A 23,917-nucleotide genomic window follows, 5' to 3' on the forward strand; every position below is an offset into this window, starting at 1 on the left:
GCAGCAGAGAAATCTACTAACAAAACTTGACTAGCTAGCCTTTATCTACCTACCACAGGTTCCATACAGTTACACCTTCCGACAGTTTGCCACCCTAGAGACTCAGAGTCCTTTTCTTTTGTCATTTCTATAAACTTCTTTGGCTAAGAAGTTTCTTTGCTAAGAAGCTATATTAACTCATGCTCTAACCAAACCTTTGAGTTACTCATCTCCGGGTGCTCCTGCATGTTATTAGTAGGAAACACGTTAATAAAATTGTTTTTTGGTTTGTTAACCTGTCTTTGTTAGTCTAATTTGCAGGACTCCAATCCAAGAACCTAAAATGGGTAAAGATATTGAAATTTTTTCTCCTCTGTAGTTATCATCTCCTCTTTTTAAAAGGAAGAATATTCCATTGTATGTACACATCATATTTCTTTTATCCATTCATCCATGGATGGACATTTAGATTGTATTTACATCTTTAAAGACATTTTAATTCTTCATTTGTTTTACTATACAGATGGCCCTAACTCAACATTGGTTCAACTTATATTTTTTGACTTTATCATGGGACAAAAGCAATACACATTCAGGAAAAAAAAAAAGACTTTAAATTTTGAATTTTGATGTGATTCTCACTTGCTTCCCATCTCCAGTAAGCTATGTCTCCCAGTCACACAATCATGAGGAGGAAACAATGTATTGTGTATTGTGTTGTTTCCTGGGATGGCTGATAGGTGCCTATATTAAATGCAATTTTTACTTAGAATATTTTCAACTTATGATTGTTTTTTTCTTTGGATGTAACCCCATTCTAAGTTGAGGAGCACCTCACATATTGAAACAAATGCACCTCACATATTGTAACCCATTCTAAGTTGAGGAGCAAGCTGGACAAAGAATAGTAAATTGCGAAAGTATGACAAGGCATAGGGGCTCAGAATAGGGGAATTAACTGGGTGGGGAAGTTAATGTGGAAGATAAAGGTTAGTTTAATAAGGTTTGTTTGTACAGAATTATCTTGCTTCTACTGCCTGTCCTTCATAAGATTCTTGCCTTCCTCCTGAAATAGGGAGGACATCTTCCACACAGAGTTTTCTCTCCTGCTTTCAAGGAGGAAAAGGGGAGGGTCAGAGCAACCTTCTATCTGCTGGTTTTTCAAGTGCCTTTAGCTCAAAATAACCCTTATCCTAAAATGGCATAATTTGAGTGATGTGTTCTGAACTCTTTCAACATACTTGGAGTTCAGGAGAAGAGAGAATGTAGGAGAGCAAGTCTTAGATAACTGACAATTAACCAAAACTGAATAATAAAAGGAATACATTTGAAATTTGTATACCACAACAAATTCCTAACAGGCTAAATAAAATCCAGTCTACATCCAGACACATGGTAATCAAACCACACAATACAAAGGACAGACATCTGAAGAGCAACCAGAGATTGCTCTCCTGCTGAGAATCCTCAATAGCATGACCTTGCCTGGTTAAAATTAGGGTTTTCTCCAAATTTCCATCCAAAGATTATAATATATTTTCAAGAAAACAGGAATGGAAGGAAATAAATTAGTGGAAATTTCTAGTCTCAATGATAGTGTGATATATCTGGCATGAGTAAACTATCTCTGATATTTGATATAAAGAAAGCCTTGTATGATGGAAATTGAATAACACTGTCCAAGAAGAACCGTGACTGGATAGGTGTGCCATGCAGAGTGGTAGAGGTCTCTGTGACCAGGTAACACTGCCTTCTAGACATTTATCTTCCTTCATTTGGCTAAAACACTAAACAAGAATATCCAGTCAAAATTCCTCTGTTCATGATTTTAATCTTCTGTGACTTCATCCTCAAAAAAGTTTCTTTCATGTACCTGGTGGGGGGGGGATGGGGGGAATCAAATTCTACAAAACAGCTGTTCACTCCCTTAAATCCTGAAACTTGTAAACAACATCACAACTAGGAGAGCTGCTTCTCAGGACAGCTGTTTAGATCTCTTTGACCCCAGGGGTAAGAAAGCACAGAGGACACAACACTTGGTATCTTGAAAAACAGTTTTATTCTCCTTGCCCACATCTCTTCCAACATTTTATTAACAAATGATAAGTAACTATTAAAAATGACTTGATTTCATACTCCCCTTAAAAAGTGGTAAGAAATTATTTAGAAAAAAAAGAAGGTCCACTGGTTGAAGTAAAAACATTAGCAATATAAAAAGTGAGAATCCCATCCCATGGAAATACACAACCAAAGGTCCCACCTTCAAACAGGCTCTATTCAAAATAGAGCTCTCCATTTTTTTTTTTTTTTAGAAGAAATCCTTCTGCCTGTGTGTGTGTGTGTGTGTGTGTGTGTGTGTGTGTGTTGTTGGAGATAGAATCTGGGCCCTCATGCATGGACAGTTCTACAACTGACCTATTTAAGCCTTAGAAGAAATTTTTAACTGGGCTCTTCTAGAAGCACTTCATAATGAACAAAGAGGTATTTCTAGCTGACTTCTCTAGGGGATAAGCAGAGAAATGATAACAGAATCATGAGAAGCTGGGAGTAAAGCCAGAGTAGAAGCTTAAAAAAAAAAAAAAATCAAGATGACGAGGAAGGGAAGAGAATGCAAAACAATGCTATTACCCATTCCATCAAAATGCCACCGAAGTGACGCCTGACCCCCATTTCATAAGGTTGAAAAGTATAATGAGGAAGGAGTCTGTATTGTTCATAAAATAATAAAATACTTCCACTTTGTCTTTTTTTTAAGTGCAGCTCTTCAAGAATTTCATTTTTTAAAAAATCTGTAACAGAAGAAAAAATGAATGCATTTAATTCAAACAGTGATTTTGAACATTCCCAAGATAAATCAGTGACCAAAACATCAGGCCAGGTTTACAAACTTCAGATGATTCTTGCAATTAGAATGGCACTGCCCTGGTTTAACTTCAGGGGTAGCAGGAAGGAGACTCTTGCTTTCTCCTTAATGTCCTTCTCCTTACCTATGGACTCACCAGTACCTGGAATAAATTCTGGAAGTGTCCTTTGCCTTCAGAATCTGTCTTCCAATGCTATGAAGGTGCTGCGCCTCACATTATTCTGGGGACACATTAGTCTTCCCAGATATTTACCCCTCTGTGTGTGTGAAGAGATAATATCTTGTCTTGAGAAAAGAGTATATTTAGAGGTAATGAGGCACAGGGCACTGGAAGATTTCAGCTTCATTCAATTCAAACAGTTCAAAATAAAATACCTAATGATGTCAATCATATGCCAAACGCTTGTCAGAAAATACTATGTATATATAAATTTTAAATATCACCATCTTCCTTCCGTGAGAAATTCCAGCCCATACCCACCTCCTATCCCACCCCAATATCAACAAGCTATGACAATTCTTTCAAAGCATGGACAAATTCACTCTTCAGCTTACTTACGTTCAGCTCATGTTTCTGATGCTCGTTTTGTACTTTTCTGGGTTGGCAGCACTCATTACTGTAGTATAAACTGTATAGCTGAAATAACAAGAGAAATTTTTATATAGGTATCATTTCCTCTAATATTCTAAAGACAGAGAAAAATATATCAAGCCCTTCCCTAACACTGAGATCTGGGACAAGAATACAAATAGAGGTTCATATATGTCAGAATGTTTTAAAATGTATAAATCAAAAGGTCAAAATGTTCTTTCCTCTTATTTTGACAACACTGTGGAAGACCAAGATGAATGTAAAATTCTCAGATTCATTAAAGCTCCATTTCTATGGCAGTGAGAGCCAGCCAGTCTTTGGCCCTGACCCTGGCTCTGTCCTACCCCACAAGGGGACTTTCTTGCACATATATGACACCTCAGACATCTAAGCTTCATCCATATCCCCCAGTAAGCAGCCATTTCTTGTCCCCTATAAGGACAGGCTGTCCACAATGGCTGCTCACCACCATCAGGAGACGGATTCCAGGAAAGAGGACACCTGGACCCCGGAAATGGGCTTGGGGCTTTTCAGGGAACCCTAGGGTACTGAGTCCTGGGGCAGATTCTGGGTGGACACCTGACTCAGCACATTCCTTATATCATGGGAGGATCACATCCAGAGGATAGCCAGAGTAGAGCCTCAAAATCTCAGAGATCAAGGTAGATGCCCCTCTTGCCCAGAACTAAGGAAAAAAAGTACAATGTCATTTATTCCACATTCTGCAAAGCAAGAGAACAACACAAGCACATGTGCACCCATGCTAAGGCCCATTCCTTCACTCCCTTCCTCCATTGCTTGTGTTAGAAAGCAGCTGGGGCACATGGTCAAAGCAACTGGAACTGGGTTGTTCAGGAACAGGCAGAATCTGGCACTGAGCACCACAGCTGAATCACAGAGCCAGCTGAAGACAGCACCGTGAGCATGCTTAGAGCTTGACCAAGGGGATCAGGGGTCCCCTGAACAGGACCTCAGATGCTTGCTTACTTTAGTCATAGGTCTATTCTCTATCACTTCCCTACCACTACCCTCAGGACTTGGGGTTGGATCCAGAAGGTTCTACCAGTGAGCTATATCCCTAGTCCTTATTTATTTATTTATTTATTTAATTTTGAGACAAGGTACTACTGAATTGCATAGGCTGGCCTTGTACTTGCAAACCTCCTGCCTCAGAGTAGCTGAGATTTCAGGTGTGCACCACCACACCCAGGTCTCCCTCTCTATATTAATGCTTTCTCTGCTGATGGCCACAGAGAACATTCTGTTGCCAGCAGGCTTAACTTTTGAGTACGGCACAAGGGGGCAACATAGAGCTAATCTGGTATGTTCTGACATTTCTACTGACCTCACACACTCAACAAGCCCAGATGGGGTTAATCATTACATGATAAGGGCCTGAGAGTTAGAATGCTGCGTTCATTCTGGTTCAGTGAGGACTGTCATTTAAATTTAAATTAAAATTTCCTCTTGGGTTTTTGATTACACAATAGAGAAAAATATTACTCAGTAAACCACTTATAACTTCTAACAATTTTATTTTGACAAACATTTCAGAAACGATTTAAATAGTCAGAGCCTGTAACTCAGTAACCCTATTTCTGGGAATTCAGCCAATGGAAATAATTCAAAAAATCCAAAAGTAGCGGGTATGTGAGATACATGTATGTTTATTTCTGTTTTAAAGGAGGAAAAACTAGTAAGTGGAGAAAGATTAATTTCATTATAATGCGTACAATTAGCCACCGTGCAGCATTTAAAAATATGAGGGATATTCAAAGCATAGAAATTGCTTTCTTTTATTAAAATAAATATATTAAATGCTTAATTATAAAACTAATTTAAAATAATCATTTATGTAATTACTTTCAAAAACTGTAAGAACACTAAGATAGTTTTTAACCCCTATTTTGTAATGCTGGGAGTCCAACCCAGGGTCTCTCACATGCTGGGCAAGCGCTCTACCACCGAACTATATCCCCATCCCTTTTAATTTTTTGAAACAGGTCTCCCTAAGTTGTCTAGGTTGGCCTCAAACTCCTTGGCTCAAAGAATTCTCCTGCCTCAGCCTCCCTAGCATCTAGGGCTACATGCATGTACACCATGCCCAGTTTTTTTTTTTTTTTTAAGAGAGAGAGAGAGATAAGAGAGAGAGAGAGATTGAGAATTTTTTTTAATATTTATTTTCAGTTTTTTGGTGGACATAATATCTTTATTTTATTTTTATGTGGTGCTGAGGATTGAACCCAGTGCCCCTTGCATGCCAGGCGAGCACGTTACCGTTTGAGCCACATCCCCAGCCCCATGCCCAGTTTTTAAACCCTATTTTTAAAATGAATATTAGAAGGGCAAAATTATATCCTAGTGGGAGGGAAACAGCCAATAAAGTGTTAGAGCTGGCTTCTACAGGCTAGTGAGAGCAACTGTCAAATATATAGGTAATTCATGAACCAACTGAAAGCTTCAAATCAGCCATGGTGAAAGTACAGGTTGAACATCCAAAATCCAAAATATAAAATGCTTTGAAATCCAAAACATTTTGAGCACTACGTCGGCCCTTAAAAAGTTTTGGATTTTGGAATGTTTCAGATTAGAAATGTTCCACTGGTAAAGTTCGTGCAAATATTTCAAAACAGAAAACACTTGAAATCTGAAACACTTTTGGTCTCAGGCATGTTGAATAAGGGATACTTTACCTGTATTTACAATAGGAAATTGACAAATGCTAAAAATCAGGGAAATTATTTGTTTTTCTCCCCTACTCCAAAGAGCTAATTTATAAACAGATCATTGGGGGCATTGGGGGTGGTTCTTTATCCAAATAGCTTATTTGTTAGAATATTTATTTTTAAAATGAGGGGTTGCTGAGTGTGTTGGCACATGCCTGTAATCCTAGTGACTGGGGAGGGTGAGGCTGTAGGATCCTAGTTTAAGGCCAGCCTCAGCTACTTAGCAAGAGTCTCAAATTAAAAAATAAAGACAGACATGGATTGTAGCTCAGTGGTAAAGTGCCATTGGGTTCAATCCCCAGTACCTAAAAATTAAAAAAAATTAAGAATAAAAAGAAATTAAAGGAAAGGCCAGGCACTGTGGCGCATGCCTGTAATCCCAGCAGCTCAGGAGACTGAGGCAGGAGGATCATAAATTCAAAGACAATCTCAGCAACTTAGTGAGGCCCTAAGCAACTTAGTGAGACCTTTTCTCAAAATAAAAAATAAAAAGGATTGGGGATGTGGCTCAGTGGTTAAGAGCCACTGGGTTCAATCCCTGGTACCAAAAAATAAACAAATAAATAAATAATAAAAATAAATTAAAGGATTAAGAAACTATTTCTGTGTTCTTATGGTTTTTAAAGTAGTTACATAAGTAATGACTATATTTTTAAAATTAGTTTTGTAATAAAATCATTACTATATTTATTTAAATAGTCCATGCTTTGAATAGCCTTCAAAATTTTAAATAGCTACATAATGATGGTAGAATACTGATTAATTTGTTTTCTATGTTGGCTATTAGAAAATTATGAAATAAATTCTTTTTTTAAAAAAAGAGAGAGAGAGAGAGAATTTTTAATATTTATTTTTTAGTTTTCAGCAGACACAACATCTTTGTATGTGGTGCTGAGGATCGAACCCGGGCCGCACGCATGTTAGGCGAGCGCACTACCGCTTGAGCCACATCCCCAGCCCTGAAATAAATTCTTAAGTGTCAATCTTTGTATCAGGCCATACTCAATGAAAAGACTTCCAAAGAGGTATTTTGGAGATAGATTTCTATTATGGTGCAAAATAACAGTTTTGAGAATATCTTTATACTCAGGAATCTTAAAGCACCCAGATACAAATGCAAAGAAAAAAAATCTACAGGGTATTTGATTGTTTTTTTACAATAGTGGGGATTAAACCCAGGGCCTCACATGTGCTAAGCAAATGCCCTTCCATATTGCTAAATTGTCTAGGCTGGTCTCAAACTTGGGATCCTCTTGCCTCAGCCTCTTTAGTATCTGGGATTACAGATACGTGCTACAACACCTGGCTTCTACTGGATGTTTAAAGTTTTACTTGACTAGGTTATTTCCTGAAGAATACAGTTTGATATTATTGCTGTGGAGAAAGCAGAGATGAGAAAGTAGGAAATGCTGTTTGGAGTTTATTGAAGTAAAGGAAGGAGATAATTATCTTTGCTTGCAGGTACTTCCTCATTTATTTTAATAAGTTCAGTTCTGCCCCACTAAGCATAAGAAGGTGCCTACATTCCTAATGAGGTAGTTTTGGGTGTGAATAAGGCAGTTAGGGTTGAGTCCCCTTCCTCAGTTGTTCCCCTGAGGGGGATGACAAGGAGGGAGGCTGATGGCCTATTCAGCTTTTCAGTGGTGGTGACAATGGACCTTCAGAGTTTCCCCCAACAGATTTGGTGCAGTTGCCTCTCAAATTGAGATAAGAGCTAATCAAGGCCTAGAGCTTTGCCCAAAAAGTGTGAGTAAAATCCTAAACTATAATCCAGAGAAACCACAGCTCACACAATGCTACCCTCAAGGGTGCAGGCTAAAGGAACTATTCTTACTAAATCGGGTGTGGAATGAGGAACAACATGGGGGTGGAGGTAGTGGGCCAGTGAAAACTGCCCACAGCTAACAGACTGAATCAGGGTGAAGATGTCACTGCCTTCCTCCTCCTCCATTCCCTATCCTCCTCACCTTTAGTTTTGGCATGAATTTCTCACCTGACTTGTGGTGTATTTGTTTATCTACCCCACTCCCCACGCAGAATGTTGGTCCCATGACAGTGGAGACCGTTCTGTCCACTGCTGAACTGACAACACCTATGGTGTCTGATCCCAGGAGCCCTCACATGCCTGGGAAGCCACAGTGGGGGAGTGAAGTCACTGTTCTGAGGTGACAGATGAACAGATGTGCTTAACTTACTTGTTATAAACTGGAACCACTGACAAAACCTGCACAGAAAAAAAAAATTACAAAAACATGAAAAGGTAGAAGAAATACATGTAGAATATCTATAGAAAGAATATAACCGTTTAACCCTTTAGTGTATCTCAAGGCTATAGTTATAAACCTTTTAATCCTTGCTCTTTTTTTTTCTTTTAAGCCATAAACATATATTACAACTATGTCTGTTTACTTTTAATGTGAATAAAAACTTAGGTGAAGGTGGAATTTTAACCTATACAGAAAAAAGCTCAATAAATGTCATGTAACTTTTTAAAAAGTTTTTAACTAGGTAGAACTGTTACTATAACTTTTTCATCTACTACATTTGTTTGATTTCAGAGAATTTCTTTTTTCACCAAACATCCTGGGTAAACTGGACATCAGGACACAACTTACCTTGAAAAGTGTCTCCAGGTTGAGGTTTTCTGGTCCTGTAGCATTAAGGGCTTTGATGGCAGGTGTTCTGCAAGGACAACCGTCAAAGGTCACTAGGTTCTTTAGGAAACTCTGAATCCCATCAGCTGTTATTCTCTTTTACACACCCAGGGCTCTGTCTCATTATCTCCCCTATGTCAAAACAGACTGTGGCCCCCAAGCATATTAGCTGCATTGGCTCACACCACCATGATGGGACTCATTCAATTGTTGGTCCTGTTGGCTCCTGTGCTCAAGGAAGTTTGAGAATTAAATTTTTGCTACCAAATTTGGGATAGTAAAGGCAAGTGAAGTATACAGTCATCTGTTCTTTGCAGCCACAATGAGTGATAGAATTTTCACAATTAGAAGGGACAATAAAAACTCCAACTACACTGAAGTTCATAAGTCTGCCTTGTCCTTTCATTTACAGATGGGTGAACAAAGATCCGAGAGGCCACACAAAGAGTTATTAGTGAGGTTGGTGGTGAGCTTCAGGAGTTCTAGCCATTAGGCCAGGGCCAACTTCATCCTTTCCAACCCCAGTAACTACCAAAAGGCCCTCACCATGACTCTCCTCCACACACTGTGCTCCCCCACCCTGGTCAAAACACTGGTGAGGGGGCGAGTACGCTCTCTAGGAGGGGACAACACCTGTAGGTCTCTCCAGTCCCTGTGGTAGGAAGGGGATATTCTCTTGACCACAAAAAAACAGGGCCAACCAGAAAGCATATGGAAGGCTACCTCCGGTCATCTCTCTTGGGTGCTGGCTTCCAGTGGTCATAATTTGTCTCAACTCGGAACCACCTACAACAGAGCATATCATCTTGTCTTATCCAAGGTTGTTGAGATATAATTATAGAAGAAATATTAAAAAATAAAAATACCTCAGTTTCACCAAATTAAAAAGAAAGATTTGATACAAAATGACCAGAGTCTTTAATTCAACTCACTCTCCATTCAAAGGATCTAGAGGCCAAATGTCTTCTGGGCCACCTCTGTTCCTGGTGATGACCACTCCCTCCTGGGGGGATGTGCCACCAACGATGTAATAGACATCAGCAATGAGGGGAGTCTTGGCCAACTTGTAAACGGCTGCTTCAAAGTTTTCCGACTCACTCAGCGTCTGAACAAAAAGACAAACCAGCATAGGCAAATCATCCAAGGGAATGGTCCACACCCAACGATGAACAAAAATGATCCAAAGCATTTTCTCCTGATATATTGAGCCATAGAACTACTCTAACTTATCTTCCTGAGATGGAAGAAACCTCAGCTGCAGTGGGGGCCAAAATCAGCAAGAATTCCTCATGAAAGGACAAAACTGTTGCAAGTCCCACACCTGGTTCACCAAACACAAGCTAGGTGCTTTCCAGGCAGATCTCAGTCTCAACAGATGCCTTGTGTTTCTCCCTTCATTTGTTCTTTCTTGAGTACCTACTGGTGGCTAGGCACTGTGCAGGAGTCAGGCTGGAGCAGTGTATATGAGTGACCTGGTTCTTTTTCTTCCCAAATTTCCAAGAAAGACAGAAAAGTCAACCAGGCAATGGGGACACAGAACAATAAGTGTTAGCCCTGGAGAAGGCAAAGTGGCAGAAGTCATAGCAGGGGGCCCATCCTATCCCAGGGCAGTAGAAACGGCATCCCATGGAAGCGTCACAGGAGCTGAACTCAATTATGAAAGTGGTGGTTGCAGGAAGAGGACAGGGAGTGGGGTAGAAAGTTCTAGATCAATGGACTTAATTAGCAAAGGCTTGAGATAAAAGAATACATATGAATGGAGAGCTTAACTACTGTTCTGACACCCCTGAGGGTCCATGAAGACTTCCAAAGCTCTATGGCATGGGCAGTTAAGGGAATCTTTCAAAATCCTCAGCTTCTATGGGTGCGCCTTCTGAGCTGATCTGCGCAGGAACATTCTACAGTAGAAGGCCTATTCTTTCTACCTGCACCTTCATAATTAATTTTTTGAGAGTAGTACATTTTAGGCTAACTCATCTTGAATATTGTCAAGACACACTGTTAAGGGTTTCGGTGAGGACAGGGTCAAATAAAAGAACAATTCAAAGTCTGGTGTGGTGGCAGCTCCGGAGACTAAGACAGGACAGGAGAATCACAAGTTCAAAGCCAGCCTCAGCAATGGCAAGGTGCTAACAACTCAGTGAGACGCTATCTCTAAATAAAATACAAAATAGGGCTACGGATGTGGCTCAGTGGTTGAGTGCCCCGAGTTCAATCCCTGGTACCAGAAATAAAATAAAATAAAAAGAATAATTCAAAATATTGGTATCTGCAAATGTTCCATCCTTCAGCACCCATAAATCATAAACCTCATGGCAGGATTTTGTAGATTATTCCTTGTCTTAGATGTACTGCTGTAAGGGGTATTTTGATTTCCATTGGTTTGTTCTGCACTCAGAAAAATGACAAAGTGAGGTAGTTGGAGTGATGGGATATTTGTTTGATTATATCAAACACCCAACTATATCATCACCCAACTATTATTAAACAATAAGTTGCTTTTTACAGAGAGCTCTGTGTGAACGAAGCAAAAGAACATCAATAAGAAATATTGAAGGCATAGTGACTTATTTCACTCAAGTGACAAAGTCAGAGAAAACAAGTGCCTTATCTATTTCAGGAAATGGAAAAAAATGGGGAATCTGTTTCAGGAAATGGGTTTGGATATGAAGCATCCCCCAAAGGCTCGTATGTTGAAGGTGTGGTCCACAATGAAAGTGTTCAGAGGCGAGGATTTGGGGAAGTGCTTGAATTATAAAAGCTCTGACTTGTTTTTGTTGGGTATTTTGGTTCAGCAATGAAAAGCTGACTAAAACAGAAATGAACTCCGAGAAGTGGGGTTGGTGCTGTTACTATACCTGCCCTTTGGAATGGAGAGGCATTTGGAAAAGTTTGGTGATACAGGCTAGAGAAGCCCTAGAATATTGTAAGCTGAGCTTACAATTGTGAGCTGAGCTCACAATTCTGGTGTGAGTTCGGAAGACCAGAAGTCTGAAATAAATGCAGAGAGTAAGACTGTAGTCACGAGGTTTCAGATGAGAATGAGAACTTTGTTGAGAATTGAGCTAGAGGCCATTTTTATTACATCCTGGCAAAGAACTTGTCTAATTTTGAACATGCTGTGAGATTTTGTATGAACTGAATTTAAAGGTGATGGACTAATTAATCTATTGGAGAAAATTTCAAGGCAACACAGCATTCAGGCAGTGGCTTTTAGCCAGGTATAAAGTCTGAATCAGAAGCAAGAAGGGGAACAGAAAGATTTGAAAAAAATTTAGCTTGACCAAAAAAGCACATGTAAAATTGGGGCCAAGGGAGTTGTGGTTGCTGGAGATATTAGCACCATTAAGCTTAAGCCATGCAATAGGCATAGAGACAACAGAAAAGATGCCTTGCTTTGAAGACATCTCAACAACTGGCCAGACCCCCACCCATAGTAGGCTCAAGGGTGTAAAAGTAAAATCTCATGTGAAATACTTTGCTTTGAGAAGTAAGCACAGAGGATGCCCTCCTGTTTTAGGACTGCCTATGTATGACGTTGTTTCCCCAGAATTCATTTCACCATGCTCAGTCATCCAAGCACTTAGAGGCCACTGTAGCTGTGGTCCATGAAAGCCTGGCTATTGCTCTTGCTGACAGCAAATGTTGGCATTTTCCACTTAATTCTGGTTTTGTGGGAATGCAGAATACAAGAGTTATAGAACTATGGAGGCTTCCATGGATATTTCAAAGGAAGGCCAGGGTGAGAGGGTGGGGGGTATCAGGCATCATGTGCCAGGCCCTAAGAGGGTGATACATGAAAGTATAAGAGTGAACATCCATTGCTGGTGGGACTGAATATTGGTGCAACCACTCTGGAAAGCAGTATGGAGATTCCTCAGAAAACTTGGAATGGAATCACCATTTGACCCAGTTATTCCATTCCTGAGTGTATACCTAAAGGTATTAAAATCAGCATACTATAATGACATGGTCACAACAATGTTTGTAGCAGCCCAATTCACAATAGCTAAGCTGTGGAACCAACCTAGGTGTCCTTTAACTGATGAATCAACAAAGAAAAATGTGATATATATATATATATATATATATATTTATTTATTTATATAAATAAACAAAATAATATTACTTAGCCATAAAGAAGAATAAAATTATGGCATTTGCCAGTAAATGGATGGAACTGGAGAATATCATGCTAAGTGAAATAAGCCAATCCCCCCAAAAATCAAAGGCCAAATGTTTTCTCTGATATGCAGATACTAACACGCAATAAGGGGGGGTTGGAAGGGAAGAATAGAAGTTCATTTGTGATGAATGCATAGTTTTGCAGCATCTTTACGGAGCAACAAGTTGAAGAGAAATGTGAGAGGTCAAAGAGGGGCAGGCAGTGGGCAGCTGATTTCCAGCAAAGTGAGGAAAGGTCAAAAAGGCAAAGCTGGACAGGGCCAGACCCTGATACCAGAGATGTGCTCCCTAAAGTGGGCCTTCTATAGTCAAAATAAAGTTACATATGGCCTGGAAGTTGCTCATTTAATAGACTTGTATAAAGCATATGTTCCTTTAGTGGTATGTGAAGCTAAATTCTAATGCATTTGATTCATTAACTCAGATATTTGTAAAGGAGATTCTAAAAGGAGTGTATATATCTATACCCATAGAAGAACCTAAATTAATCTCGTATATTTTGCAAAATTCTAGCCTATGATAAAGATTCTCTCCTGAACAAACTCTAGCTGGGCTCCTCTGAGTCCTCTCCTACTTGCCCTAACCTTGCCTATCAAGAGGTACAAACACTAGCTGTTTCTATCAGCTCAAGGCTGTATCCCTAAGATGATCCTCCCTGCTAGCCTGTCTGAGGACACTCAAGGTCATCAAAAGAATTCATTCCAGCCAACACCTGAAAATAGCACTCTACCTCCCAGCCTTAGTGGGAGGATAGGATCCCAACTTCCATAAGGCCAGTTAGCAGACTCAGATGGGTTTCACATGGGCAACCCCTCCTTTCCACTCAGAATTCTTCCCTTCCCCGACTCTACTAAGCCTCCATTCAACTCCTTTTCTACTCCCTCATTCTTCCTTTAAAATACCCAACCACCTCTGCTCAAATCCAAGTCCTTATTCTAATTGTAGTATATTATTGATTAAAACCTCTAATTGCTACTTTAATTAGGGACTGGCTTTGTTTACCTTTGATACTTATTATTGAAAGGTTTAAGTGCAGTTTGAAAACATTTAAGTTCTGATTCTTTTCAGCACCTTTTTACATTAAAAGCAGTATCTCTAAGTGACACAGAACATCGCAACAAGAACACAGTGGTCTAGAAGATGAAGTTAGTGTGAATAAATATACTCACAGTGCGGATAAGCCAGCTGACTGGAGAGTATCTCTCAAAAAGGGCAGCGATCATATTCTCCCACCACCAGCCTTTATCTGCCAAGGTGAAGAAGAAACAATAAGTTTGTTACTCAAACACCATGAAAATGTTTTTTCTTAAATTTTGTTAATTTCTACCAGGAGTGGTAGTGTACACCTGACATTCCAACTACTCTGGGGTATCAGGATTACTAGTTTAAGGCTAGCCTGGGTAACTTAGAGACCCTGTCTCAGAACAAAAAATAAAAAGGATCAGGGTGTAGACCAGTGGCAGAGAGTCCCTGAGTTCAATTCCCAAGACTGCAACAACAACAACAACAATTTTTGTTTTGTTTTGTTTTGTTTCATTCCCATTTTACAAGCTGATGGAAGAGAAAGGCTGGCTGAGAAAAAATAATTTTACTAGTACGCAGCTTTCAAAGATTAAGTCTGAATTTCATAGTGACATAAGAACATCATATACATATGCTTATGTGTGTACATATACATACAATAAACATACATGTTCTTCTAGTGAGTAAAAATATGCAGATATTCTCTCAAGTGTTGAAAGTTGAATTTTTGGTACCTGGATACAAGGATAATTATGGCAAAAGAAAACACAGTATTAATTATCCCAGGCAAAATTAAATCATGTATCTTTTAAGGAAAGTGGCTCAGCAAATATTGGGAAGAATGTATAGAACTTATATTTTTATAACATATATCTCTAAGACCTTTAAGTTTGATTTGGGCTTACTTTTTAAAAAAAAAATACATATTTTCAGTCACTCCCCAAATTATTTTCCTTTAAAAGTCTCTGTAGGGTATTTATTTTTTAAAAAATCATGTAAGAAATAAGCAGTGGAAGCAAAAGAAAAAAAAATTGACAAATTAGACTTCATAAAAACTTAATAATTTTGTGCACTAAAAGATAATAACAGAGTGAAAAGAATAGAGTGGGAGGAAATATTTACATATAGATATCTGATAAGGAGTTAATAGCCAGAACATATAGAGAATGCCTAAAACTCAACAACAATAATCAAAAAACAAAAACACCTCAATTCAAAATTGGGCAAAGGGTCACACCTGTAATGCCAGTGACTGGGATTATAGGTGGGCAGACAGAAGGCGTAGTGTCGGGGTAGACTTCAGGAAGAGAAAGAAGGCCAGTGAGGTGCAGGCAGAGGAAGGGCAAGGGAGAGAGGAATACAACAAGGTTCAGGAGGTGATCAAGTAGGGTTCTGGGGTGAGGATCAGGACCTTGAGTTTGTTTTAAGTGAAGTGGAAAATCCACTTCAGAGTTTTTTGGGGGTGACATTTAAAATTTTGTATTGTTATTTTAATTGATGAATAATAATTGTATAGAGTACAATGTGGGGTTGTTTTTTTTTTTTTTTTTGGTACCAGAGATTGAACTCAGGGGCACTCAACCACTGAGTCACATCCCCAGTTCTTTTTGTGTTTTATTTAGAGACAGGGTCTTTCTGAGTTGCTTAGGACCTGCTAAATTGCTGAGGCTGGCTTTGAACTCATGGTCCTCCTGCCTCAGCCTCCCGAGGTGCTAGGATTACAGGTTTATGCCACCTGTCTGGCTACCATGTGTTGTTTTAATACCTGCACACATGGTGGAATGAGCCAATTAGGCTAATTAGCATATCCATCACCTCATATCCTTATTATTTCTTTGTGGTGAGGCTGTTTAAAATCCACTCTTAGCCATTTTGAAATATACAGTACATTATTATTAACCATAGACACCAGGTGACCCCAGATCACCAGAATTTATTCCTCCTAAGTGAGACTCTGTACTCTTTGACCAACATTTCTCCTTTTCCCATCCCTTCTTCCAGCCTCTGGTAACCACCATTCTCCTCTCTTCTATAAGTTCAATGTTCTTCTAGTGAGTAAAAATATGCAGATATTCTCTCTGTTTTAGATTCCACATGTAAGTGAAATCATGTGTCTTCCTGAGTTACAGTGGGTTTTAAACAGGGTGACCACGTGATCGTTCTAGTGCTGGGGAGAGAGAGATTTACAGGAAGGCGAGGGTAGCAGCTTCTGTAGAACTGGCTGGGGATCCCCTGGAGGGGCCTCCCCTGGCTGTCCTGCACTCTCCCTGTTCTCCTGTTCTGCTTTTTTTGTAGTGCTTACCACTCCCTGAGATCATCTTCATTGCTTTCAAGCCTACCGTCCCTCTCCTGTCACTAGGATGAAGGTCCCTATCATGTGGTAGATGTTCTCCCACATAATCTGTTGAGAGAAGGAAAACCCTGGCTAGAACTGAACAGGGATAGGGTGGGAGATGCTCAGGAGTTTGATTACCTCGTTCATCACCAGAAACTGTAAACTTGTGTGGACTCTGACCAGTCCATAATCCTACGTAGCCAATAAAAGTGGTTCCTGTGAATGCAACCTGAAATCAAGAGACAAGGTATCATTTTACTGTTCCAACAAAACATACATTGAAATCACTTGTTTTGTCCCATAATTTCCTGGATTTTTTTTTCCTAACAGAATAAGACTCTAAAGACTCTAAAATAGCCTTCTAGAACAGGGGTTCTTAACCTTGGGGATCCTTGAATAGAATTCAATGGAATGATTGGATGGGAAAAAAGGTACATCTTTGTTTTCACTAACCTCCAACTGAAAGTTAACTCCCTCTATCATGAATGCATATGACAAACCAAGCAGTGACAATGATGTGGTGATTTTGTCCCCAGTAGAAATGGCAGCTATTTTCACATGAACCATGGTGGTTACAGATAACTTGAAATGCTGCCTCCTTCAGTTGTCACTGCTCTGAACTTATGGTAGTTATTAAACTCACCGCTAAATCTTACTACTTAATGTGTTTAAACATATGATACTGAAATAACTGTATTTCAATATAACTGGTTTCTTTTATAATCCCATAAATCTTATTTTAGGAAATCCATGCACAAATAAGCCTCATTCCAGATGTTGAAAATGGTGTTTGATTTAAAAACTTGTTTTGACTTGGTTACAAGAGATCAATCTCACACATTTGATAAGCTCTGTTTCAGAGGAAACAAGTGGGACTGCTCACTAATAAGAATAACATTTAAATTTTAAATATTTAAAAAGTCATCTTACATATCTTTCATTTAACCCTCATGATCATCCCATGTGATAGGAATCACCCCACTTTAAATTAAGATAACTAGCTCTGGTGATCAAAACATACCACTATAATACCCCAGGAAAAAAGTCAAAGTCTAGCAGTTATTTCCAATACCAAATTTTATTTTTCAAGGAAGTACTTTGAACAGTGCTTAGCTCATACTGTCCAAGGGTTAACTTGTATCTTTATATTTTGAGAAATAAATTGGGCCTAGGTTAATCTTTTTGTTTAGAAAGCTTAATTTTTAATTAGCAACCTTTTTCACTGAATTATTTATTCACCTCCTCTGGCTGTAAACATAGGGTAAAGTAGCTAAATTACAAGTGGCCTTTGTTTTTTTGGGCTTTTTTTGGTACCAGGTATTGAACTCAGGGGCACTCGACCACTGAGCCACATCCCCAGCCCTATTTTGTATATTTTGTATTTTATTTAGAGTCAGGGTTTCACTGAGTTGCTTGGCGCCTCGATGTTACTGAGGCTGGTTTTGACCTTTCGATCCTCCTGACTCAGCCTCTCGAGTTGCTGGGACTACAGGAGAGCCTTCTGTGACTTCCCCCATCTCCATTCACAGCCATGAAATGGGAGTAAGCTTAGGTTACTACTAAAGGCCTTTTAGTAATTATATGAAAAACAAAACATGTAAGTATACAGTCACTCCATTCACATGACACACTGGCCCTCACACTACTGTCACTCTTGAAGGGTTGAGAAATTAAAGTTCCTAAAAATCAAAATCACATGGTAGTTTCAAGTTATACATAATGTTGTAAGATAGTTTATCAGGCAGCTCTGCAAATTGGCCTTTATTTCTAAATGTTTGTACTGCCCAATTGTCTTTGCCAAGTCAGTTAAAATGAAGAAACCCTTAGCGGGGGACTCTAATTTATATTTTAACTGAGGTTGAATTTTGGCCAAAAAAAAAAAAAAGCTTTTAGTAACTGAAGGCCTACACCTCATTTCCACCATGTGATTTGAGGCAGGTTAGTCTCTGTGAGGCCCAGCCCCCTTAAAATAAAAATGAAAATGTTGACTTGGGCCAACTTCACAAGGCTGCTCAGAGGTTCAAATGAGGTCCTATATAGAAAACTATTTTTAAAACCATGAACACTAAACACAAATGAGAAATGAATTGTTGTATGGATTACCTGTTCTTAATTTGGCAAAATAATTTATTGGCCACAAATTCTCTGCTAAAAATTAATACCCATGTGTAAACTGACTAGATTCAGTAATAATCTGAGAGTGAAGTCACCTCAGGGGACTACTTCTCATGGGAGCTCCAGGGCAAACAGAAACAAATGAAGTGACAATTGTTAGGATAAGTTTTAGAGAGACAGTTGAAATAGTTTATTTTTATTGCATTTATTCTTTTCTCTATTTATAAGAATATTTCCAGTCAAGCATGGTGGCGCAGGCCTGTAACCCCAGTGACTTGGGAGGCTGAGGCAGGAGGATAGCAAGTTCATGGCTAGTCTGGGGCAACTTAGCAAGACCCTGTTTCAAAATGAAATGAAAATGGGGAGTGATATAGTTCAAATTATATATTGTCATATTGTACATTGTATGCATATGTGATGATGTACCAACAAATCCCATCGGTATGTCAACTATAATGTGTCAATAAAAAATGTGGGGGAAAAAATAAAGAAAGGGCTGGGAAGCTCAGTGGTAAAGTGCTCGCCTCACATGCATGAGGCCATGGGCTCCATCCCCATGCAAAACACTCACACAAATGTTTGCTCATTGTAGAATAATGGAGAAAACATAAAGTTGTCAATTACAGTTATCCCTTCATTTAATGATAACTTATTATTTTCCATTTCCTGCATTTATGTTAGAACTTTCTACTATGCAAAATTGTTTCTGAAGTACATCTTCAACTAGACTTCAAATTGTTAATTGTGGCAAAGTGAAGGAATAAAATTGGGATAGGAGAAAATTTCATCTTAAATTTTTCTGAGAAAAAGTTTACCTTTGTAAAAGCAGATGACTAAATGAGTTATTAGTAAACAAACTTTTAGTATTTCTGAATCCATCCCTAAGCATAAAGAGAATGCAGTCCTTGTCCCAAAAGACAAAAATATGTCTTTTGTATGTTGTATTATTTCATAGGAATGATATCCTTTGTATATTCAATTAACATTGATTAATGCTAAGTTTTTACAGTCATGTGACAATAGTATCTATTAGATTATGTTTTTAAAGAAACCATGCTGAAAATAAAATAAGTATAATTTTTTAATGATTATATACAAGAGTGATGTGGGCAAATTATACTTGAAAGGTGAAAGTCCATTCATTATTTGGCCACTATTTATCAAGCACCTTCCACATGCTTTAATCTTAAGAACTATTTCAATAAAGCAGTTATTAACCTCTCTGGGTCTCTGAGTCTACAAAACAGGTATGAGTAAATCTCTAGGTTCATAGAGGAAATGACCCAAGCAGGATTCAAACCCAGGATTATCAGACCCCAAGCTGGGTGTTCCTAGCCATTACAATACTTGGCCCCTTACCTATTCCAGAAGCAGCCTGAGAAAGCAGAGGAAAGAGCTGATTTAGCCCAATAGATGGACAACTTATCATACCCCAAAAGAGACTTCCCTAAGGGAAACTGATTGACCTCCTCAAATCCAAGCTCAATAACAATAAATTACTCTTGTTCCTATATGCACAATTAATGTACATCTTTCTCCTGGTTTTGCTTCTCCAAAGGGTTTGATTTGTTTCTTATAGTGAGAATACACTTAGTATACCAGGCTCTCCAAATGAATGTTAACATGGGTTAGAAAGTGTTTTGGAATTCTATATCATACGGTATGGACCATACCTGCCCATTCTTTAAGAATTGCACATCCACCGTCAACTTGCGTAAGATATTTCCAAAAGCATAGTCCAGATTCCGACCGTGGTAAATGTGCCCCCTGGAATCTTGAGCCACAATGCTGGTGCAGAATCTGAGAAAAAGGAAAAGTCCAACATGAATAAGTGAGACAAATAAGAACAAGGAAAAGGAGTTTTTTTTTTTTTTAAAAAACAAATCCTTGGGGCTGGGGTTGTAGCTCAGTGGTAAAGCGCTTGCCTAGTGTGTGTGAGGCAGTGGGTTGGATCCTCAGCATCACATAAAAATAAATGAATAAAATAAAGATATTGTGTCCATCTACAACTAAAAATCCTCAAAGTAAGAGTTTTTCTTCTTTATAGCTAACATACATGCCATAATCCTTGTATAAGAATATGGATTCACAATTCAAGCTGAAGAACACAACCAGACATAACTCATCTGTGTTCATTCAGTGTTACTAGACCTGTGCTATTGGTACACAAGGATGGTGTTGTAAACATGCAGAAATGAACCATCTTGGGCTCATCTAGCCCTCTTAATGCTGACTCTTCCTCTGCTTGGCAGTATATATTCTATTTAACACTTTTTAAAAAATATTTATTTTTTAGTTATACTTGGACACAATACCTTGATTTCATTTATTTATTTTTATGTGGTGCTGAGGATCGAACCCAGGGCCTCACACGTGCTAAGTGAGCACTCTACTGCTGAGCCCCAGCCCCAGCCCCTATTGAACCCTTTATTGCAAGCTAATCCAAGCTCACATCTTCTTTCCATGAATTCCTCAGAGCAAGCACAATGGCACTAAACCATTTGGTTCTATGAATGTTTTATTTTGTCCCCTTGGGAAAATGGTCAGCTTTTTAGGGGCTTGGTACTGTTCCTGTTCCACTCAGAGCTTGTTGCACAGAGCTACTAAGAGAAAAAGATCCTAAAAAACTCTTGGTTGGAGAGAATTATTTTGAGTAAAAGAGAAGGAGATTTGTTAAAACATCTCACTATCCATATTCTCTGATAATAGCTAGTACTTTTCTGTATTGCTGATTTCCTATAATGATTATACATTACTCTTATAAGTAGGAAAAAAACAAATGTTACTAAATTTTTTTTTTTTTTTTTTTTTGGTGTATTTAGAAAGGAAACTTGGTGAGGTTTTAATTCCTTCCAGGGTTTCCAATCTTACCTGCAAAGGGTTTATAAGAGGAACGGGACTGATAAAATAGGGAAGTAACTAAAATAAAGGTTTCAGAATATTTTCAAAAGTGATCTTTCAAAATTGTCAAACTAACCATCATTCCACCTCATTCCAAATACTCTACATGATGTACTACACGAGCACAGGGGACAAGTGAGGAGATAGTTCTGCTTTGGAAGAGGCACTGCAGGGCCCTGGAGACTGGTGTGCTTTTTAGCAGCAGCTTTGGAACATACCAGCCACCAGACTTCCAGCAAATTGTCCCCTCTGAGACTTGGTTTCTACATCACAAAACAGAAAATACCATCTTCCCGGTGGAGCTGTATTCATGAAGTGTCTGGAACCCAGTAGACTCCATAAAATGCAGCTAATATTTTGATACAAACAGCCTGACTTTGGAAATGAGAACAAAACATTTCCTTTGTTAATGCTAGTGGAATATAACATAATAGTGTTTTTTGTTGTAGATAATTTAATAAATACTTTAATCTGAGATCCAAAAGTTAGAAAGTTTTTACTAGAACTTTTGGCTTAATCTGCCTACAATGACTCCAAAAGAGGGTGGAAATGGTCAGTGATTTTTCATTGGGAAAGCCATATGCCAGAAGAGAACAAAGTTGGAGGTAGGAGAGGGAGACGGTAAGATTAACTTAGTTTAACTTAAAAGCACTTTAATTTAGCAGACCTGTGTCTTATGTGTGTCTGAAAGCACTTTCCAGAAGAGGAAGGAAGGTAGTCACCCTACTTCTTAACTTACCCTTTCTACTTGCTCTGGGAAGATACCAAGTGCAGTAAAGTTTTATTATCCCAAGAACTTTTTTTCCCTCTCATCTTAGACAGCCAGAAGCTGTAAGGAGCTACCAAATGTTACTACATGAGGTGACAAAACAATGTCTTAAAGGCAGAACCCAAGCCAAACCTCTTGGTTTCAGGACCTGTTAATCCACTAACAGGAGTCCCTCTGCACTTTGCCTGGAATCAAGCACACACTCCATATTGCTTTCAGTGTTGAAGCCACACTTTCTTATGTCCAGTGCTCAGACCAAAGTTTGGCCTTATTAGATAGAACAAAGTTCCTTGTGACCGCAGCACTTGAGGAAACAGACTCCGAAACAGTACTCCGGATCACTGGCCATGAAAAGAATAAATGCAGCCGGACAAGTGAGTGCAGGATGACCCACTACCTGTGTACAGCTGGACAGTTACAGAAGCATCTAGAGGGTCCAGATGAGAATGGATTGTGTTTAAAAAACTTTCTGGAAAAAGTACATTTTGAACAAAGTTTTGAAAGTGGGATGCTACCTGGATTAGTGGGGAGAAACAAAGGGGGTTCGGGGACAGGGAAAGTTGAGTCAGAAAAGTTGCTTTCATTCTAGAAGCTCATGATCTGCTGCTCAGATATCCCCAGAGGCAAAGAGGAAATGCGGCAGGTTTTGGGTAGTCAGTCAACATTCCTTTTTTATCTCACTGACAGCACACCTCTAGGTGGCAGGAGTCCCTGGCAAGCTGCCCAGGAATTGGTGACACTCACGCGGAGTACTCGTAGGCCAGGTTGACCAGGAGACCGTCCGCCAGGCTGAGGTTCAGGTAGTCGCTCATGCCGCGGATCTCGTCGGTGAAGGGTTGGGGAAGGAAGCTCTCCAGCTCCGTGATCACCTTTCCAATCAACGTGAGGGCCCACTTGGGGACTCTGTCTCTAGAAACGAAAAACCAGCGTCTGACCTGCTTAGAAGACAGATGGGTGCGGGGAGGCGGGTGTTAAGTGCCTCTGTTTCCCCACAGAGCAGACAGCTCTGGAGCCACAGAGCTCTATCTGCAGCGCCCTAGAGGGAAAAAGATCCCCGAAGGGGCAGGCGTGGGGAGCCCCATGGCCTGCAAAGAAGGCGCGGATTGCGTCCCCTTCTCAGTAACCGAGTGACAGCGCGCCACCCTGACCGGGAATGGGGTGCCACTGGTGACTTAAAAGTCAAACCAGCCGCGCCGGATAGTCCCGCCCGCCCCATGCTGCTCAGCGCCAGAGCAAAGCCTAGTCCTAGAGGAGGAGGAGAGGAAGACGTTGGAGACGGAGGGGAGGAGTATCATCTGGGTTGAAAGCTCAAAGGCAGCGAGCCTCTGGGCTTTTCCGCCCTCGGACCTCAGCCGCCCGTGTTCCCGCAGACAAGGTCCTGAGCCCGCGGCTCACCCGATGATTTGCACCACCGCCGCGCGCACCAAGTCCGGGTCATAGTGCCGCAGCACCGGCAGCCAGCGCAGCTCTGGGGCCGCGTCCAGGCTCACGTTGAAGAGCGGCGGCACTGGGCACGAGGCGGAGGCCCATGACCAGACCCCGGCTAGTGGCACCAGCAGCAGCAGCAGCAGCAATGCCTGCGCGGGTTGCGCCCCACGGCCCGCCGCTCTCATGGTTCAGGATCTGCCTGCAGCAACTCGTCCCGCTGCAGTGGCTACTGACGTCTGGGGAAGCCAAGGAGTAGCTGGCGAAGGAGGAGGAGCTGGGGCGGTGCCGAACGCCAGAGGCGGGTACTGCAAGCTGCCCGCCTGCTGGGGACAAGCCCAGACACCCAG

General features: G+C 40.0%; 1 protein-coding gene across 1 annotated transcript; it reads right to left on the reverse strand.

Moving 5' to 3' along the window:
• Positions 1–2,055: 2,055 nt before the first annotated feature.
• Naaa (N-acylethanolamine acid amidase) lies at positions 2,056–23,779 on the reverse strand. Its single transcript, XM_076864613.1, has 11 exons — positions 23,538–23,779; positions 22,887–23,051; positions 20,146–20,272; positions 16,496–16,586; positions 14,169–14,245; positions 9,747–9,919; positions 9,538–9,600; positions 8,776–8,842; positions 8,356–8,384; positions 3,402–3,479; positions 2,056–2,768 (listed from the first exon to the last, which is right to left on the reverse strand). The coding sequence occupies exons 1-10, from the start codon at positions 23,753–23,755 to the stop codon at positions 3,404–3,406; spliced, it is 1,086 nt and encodes a 361-aa protein (XP_076720728.1). The 5' UTR covers positions 23,756–23,779; the 3' UTR covers positions 2,056–2,768; positions 3,402–3,403.
• Positions 23,780–23,917: the final 138 nt, after the last annotated feature.

Source organism: Callospermophilus lateralis, chromosome 8 (genome assembly GCF_048772815.1).
Source record: "Callospermophilus lateralis isolate mCalLat2 chromosome 8, mCalLat2.hap1, whole genome shotgun sequence".
Lineage (NCBI taxonomy): Eukaryota > Metazoa > Chordata > Mammalia > Rodentia > Sciuridae > Callospermophilus > Callospermophilus lateralis.

What these genes read in the sequence shown, in the direction of transcription:
- Naaa (XM_076864613.1), bottom strand. Translation starts at nt 23,755, where the DNA reads ATGAGAGCGGCGGGCCGTGGGGCGCAACCCGCGCAGGCATTGCTGCTG. An exon ending in CTGGCCTACGAGTACTCCGC is followed by an intron (nt 20,273 to 22,886) that starts GTGAGTGTCACC and finishes CCTTTTTCTCAG; the next exon opens with ATTCTGCACCAGCATTGTGG. An exon ending in TCAGCTGGCTTATCCGCACT is followed by an intron (nt 9,920 to 14,168) that starts GTGAGTATATTT and finishes CTTTTTGTTCAG; the next exon opens with ACGCTGAGTGAGTCGGAAAA.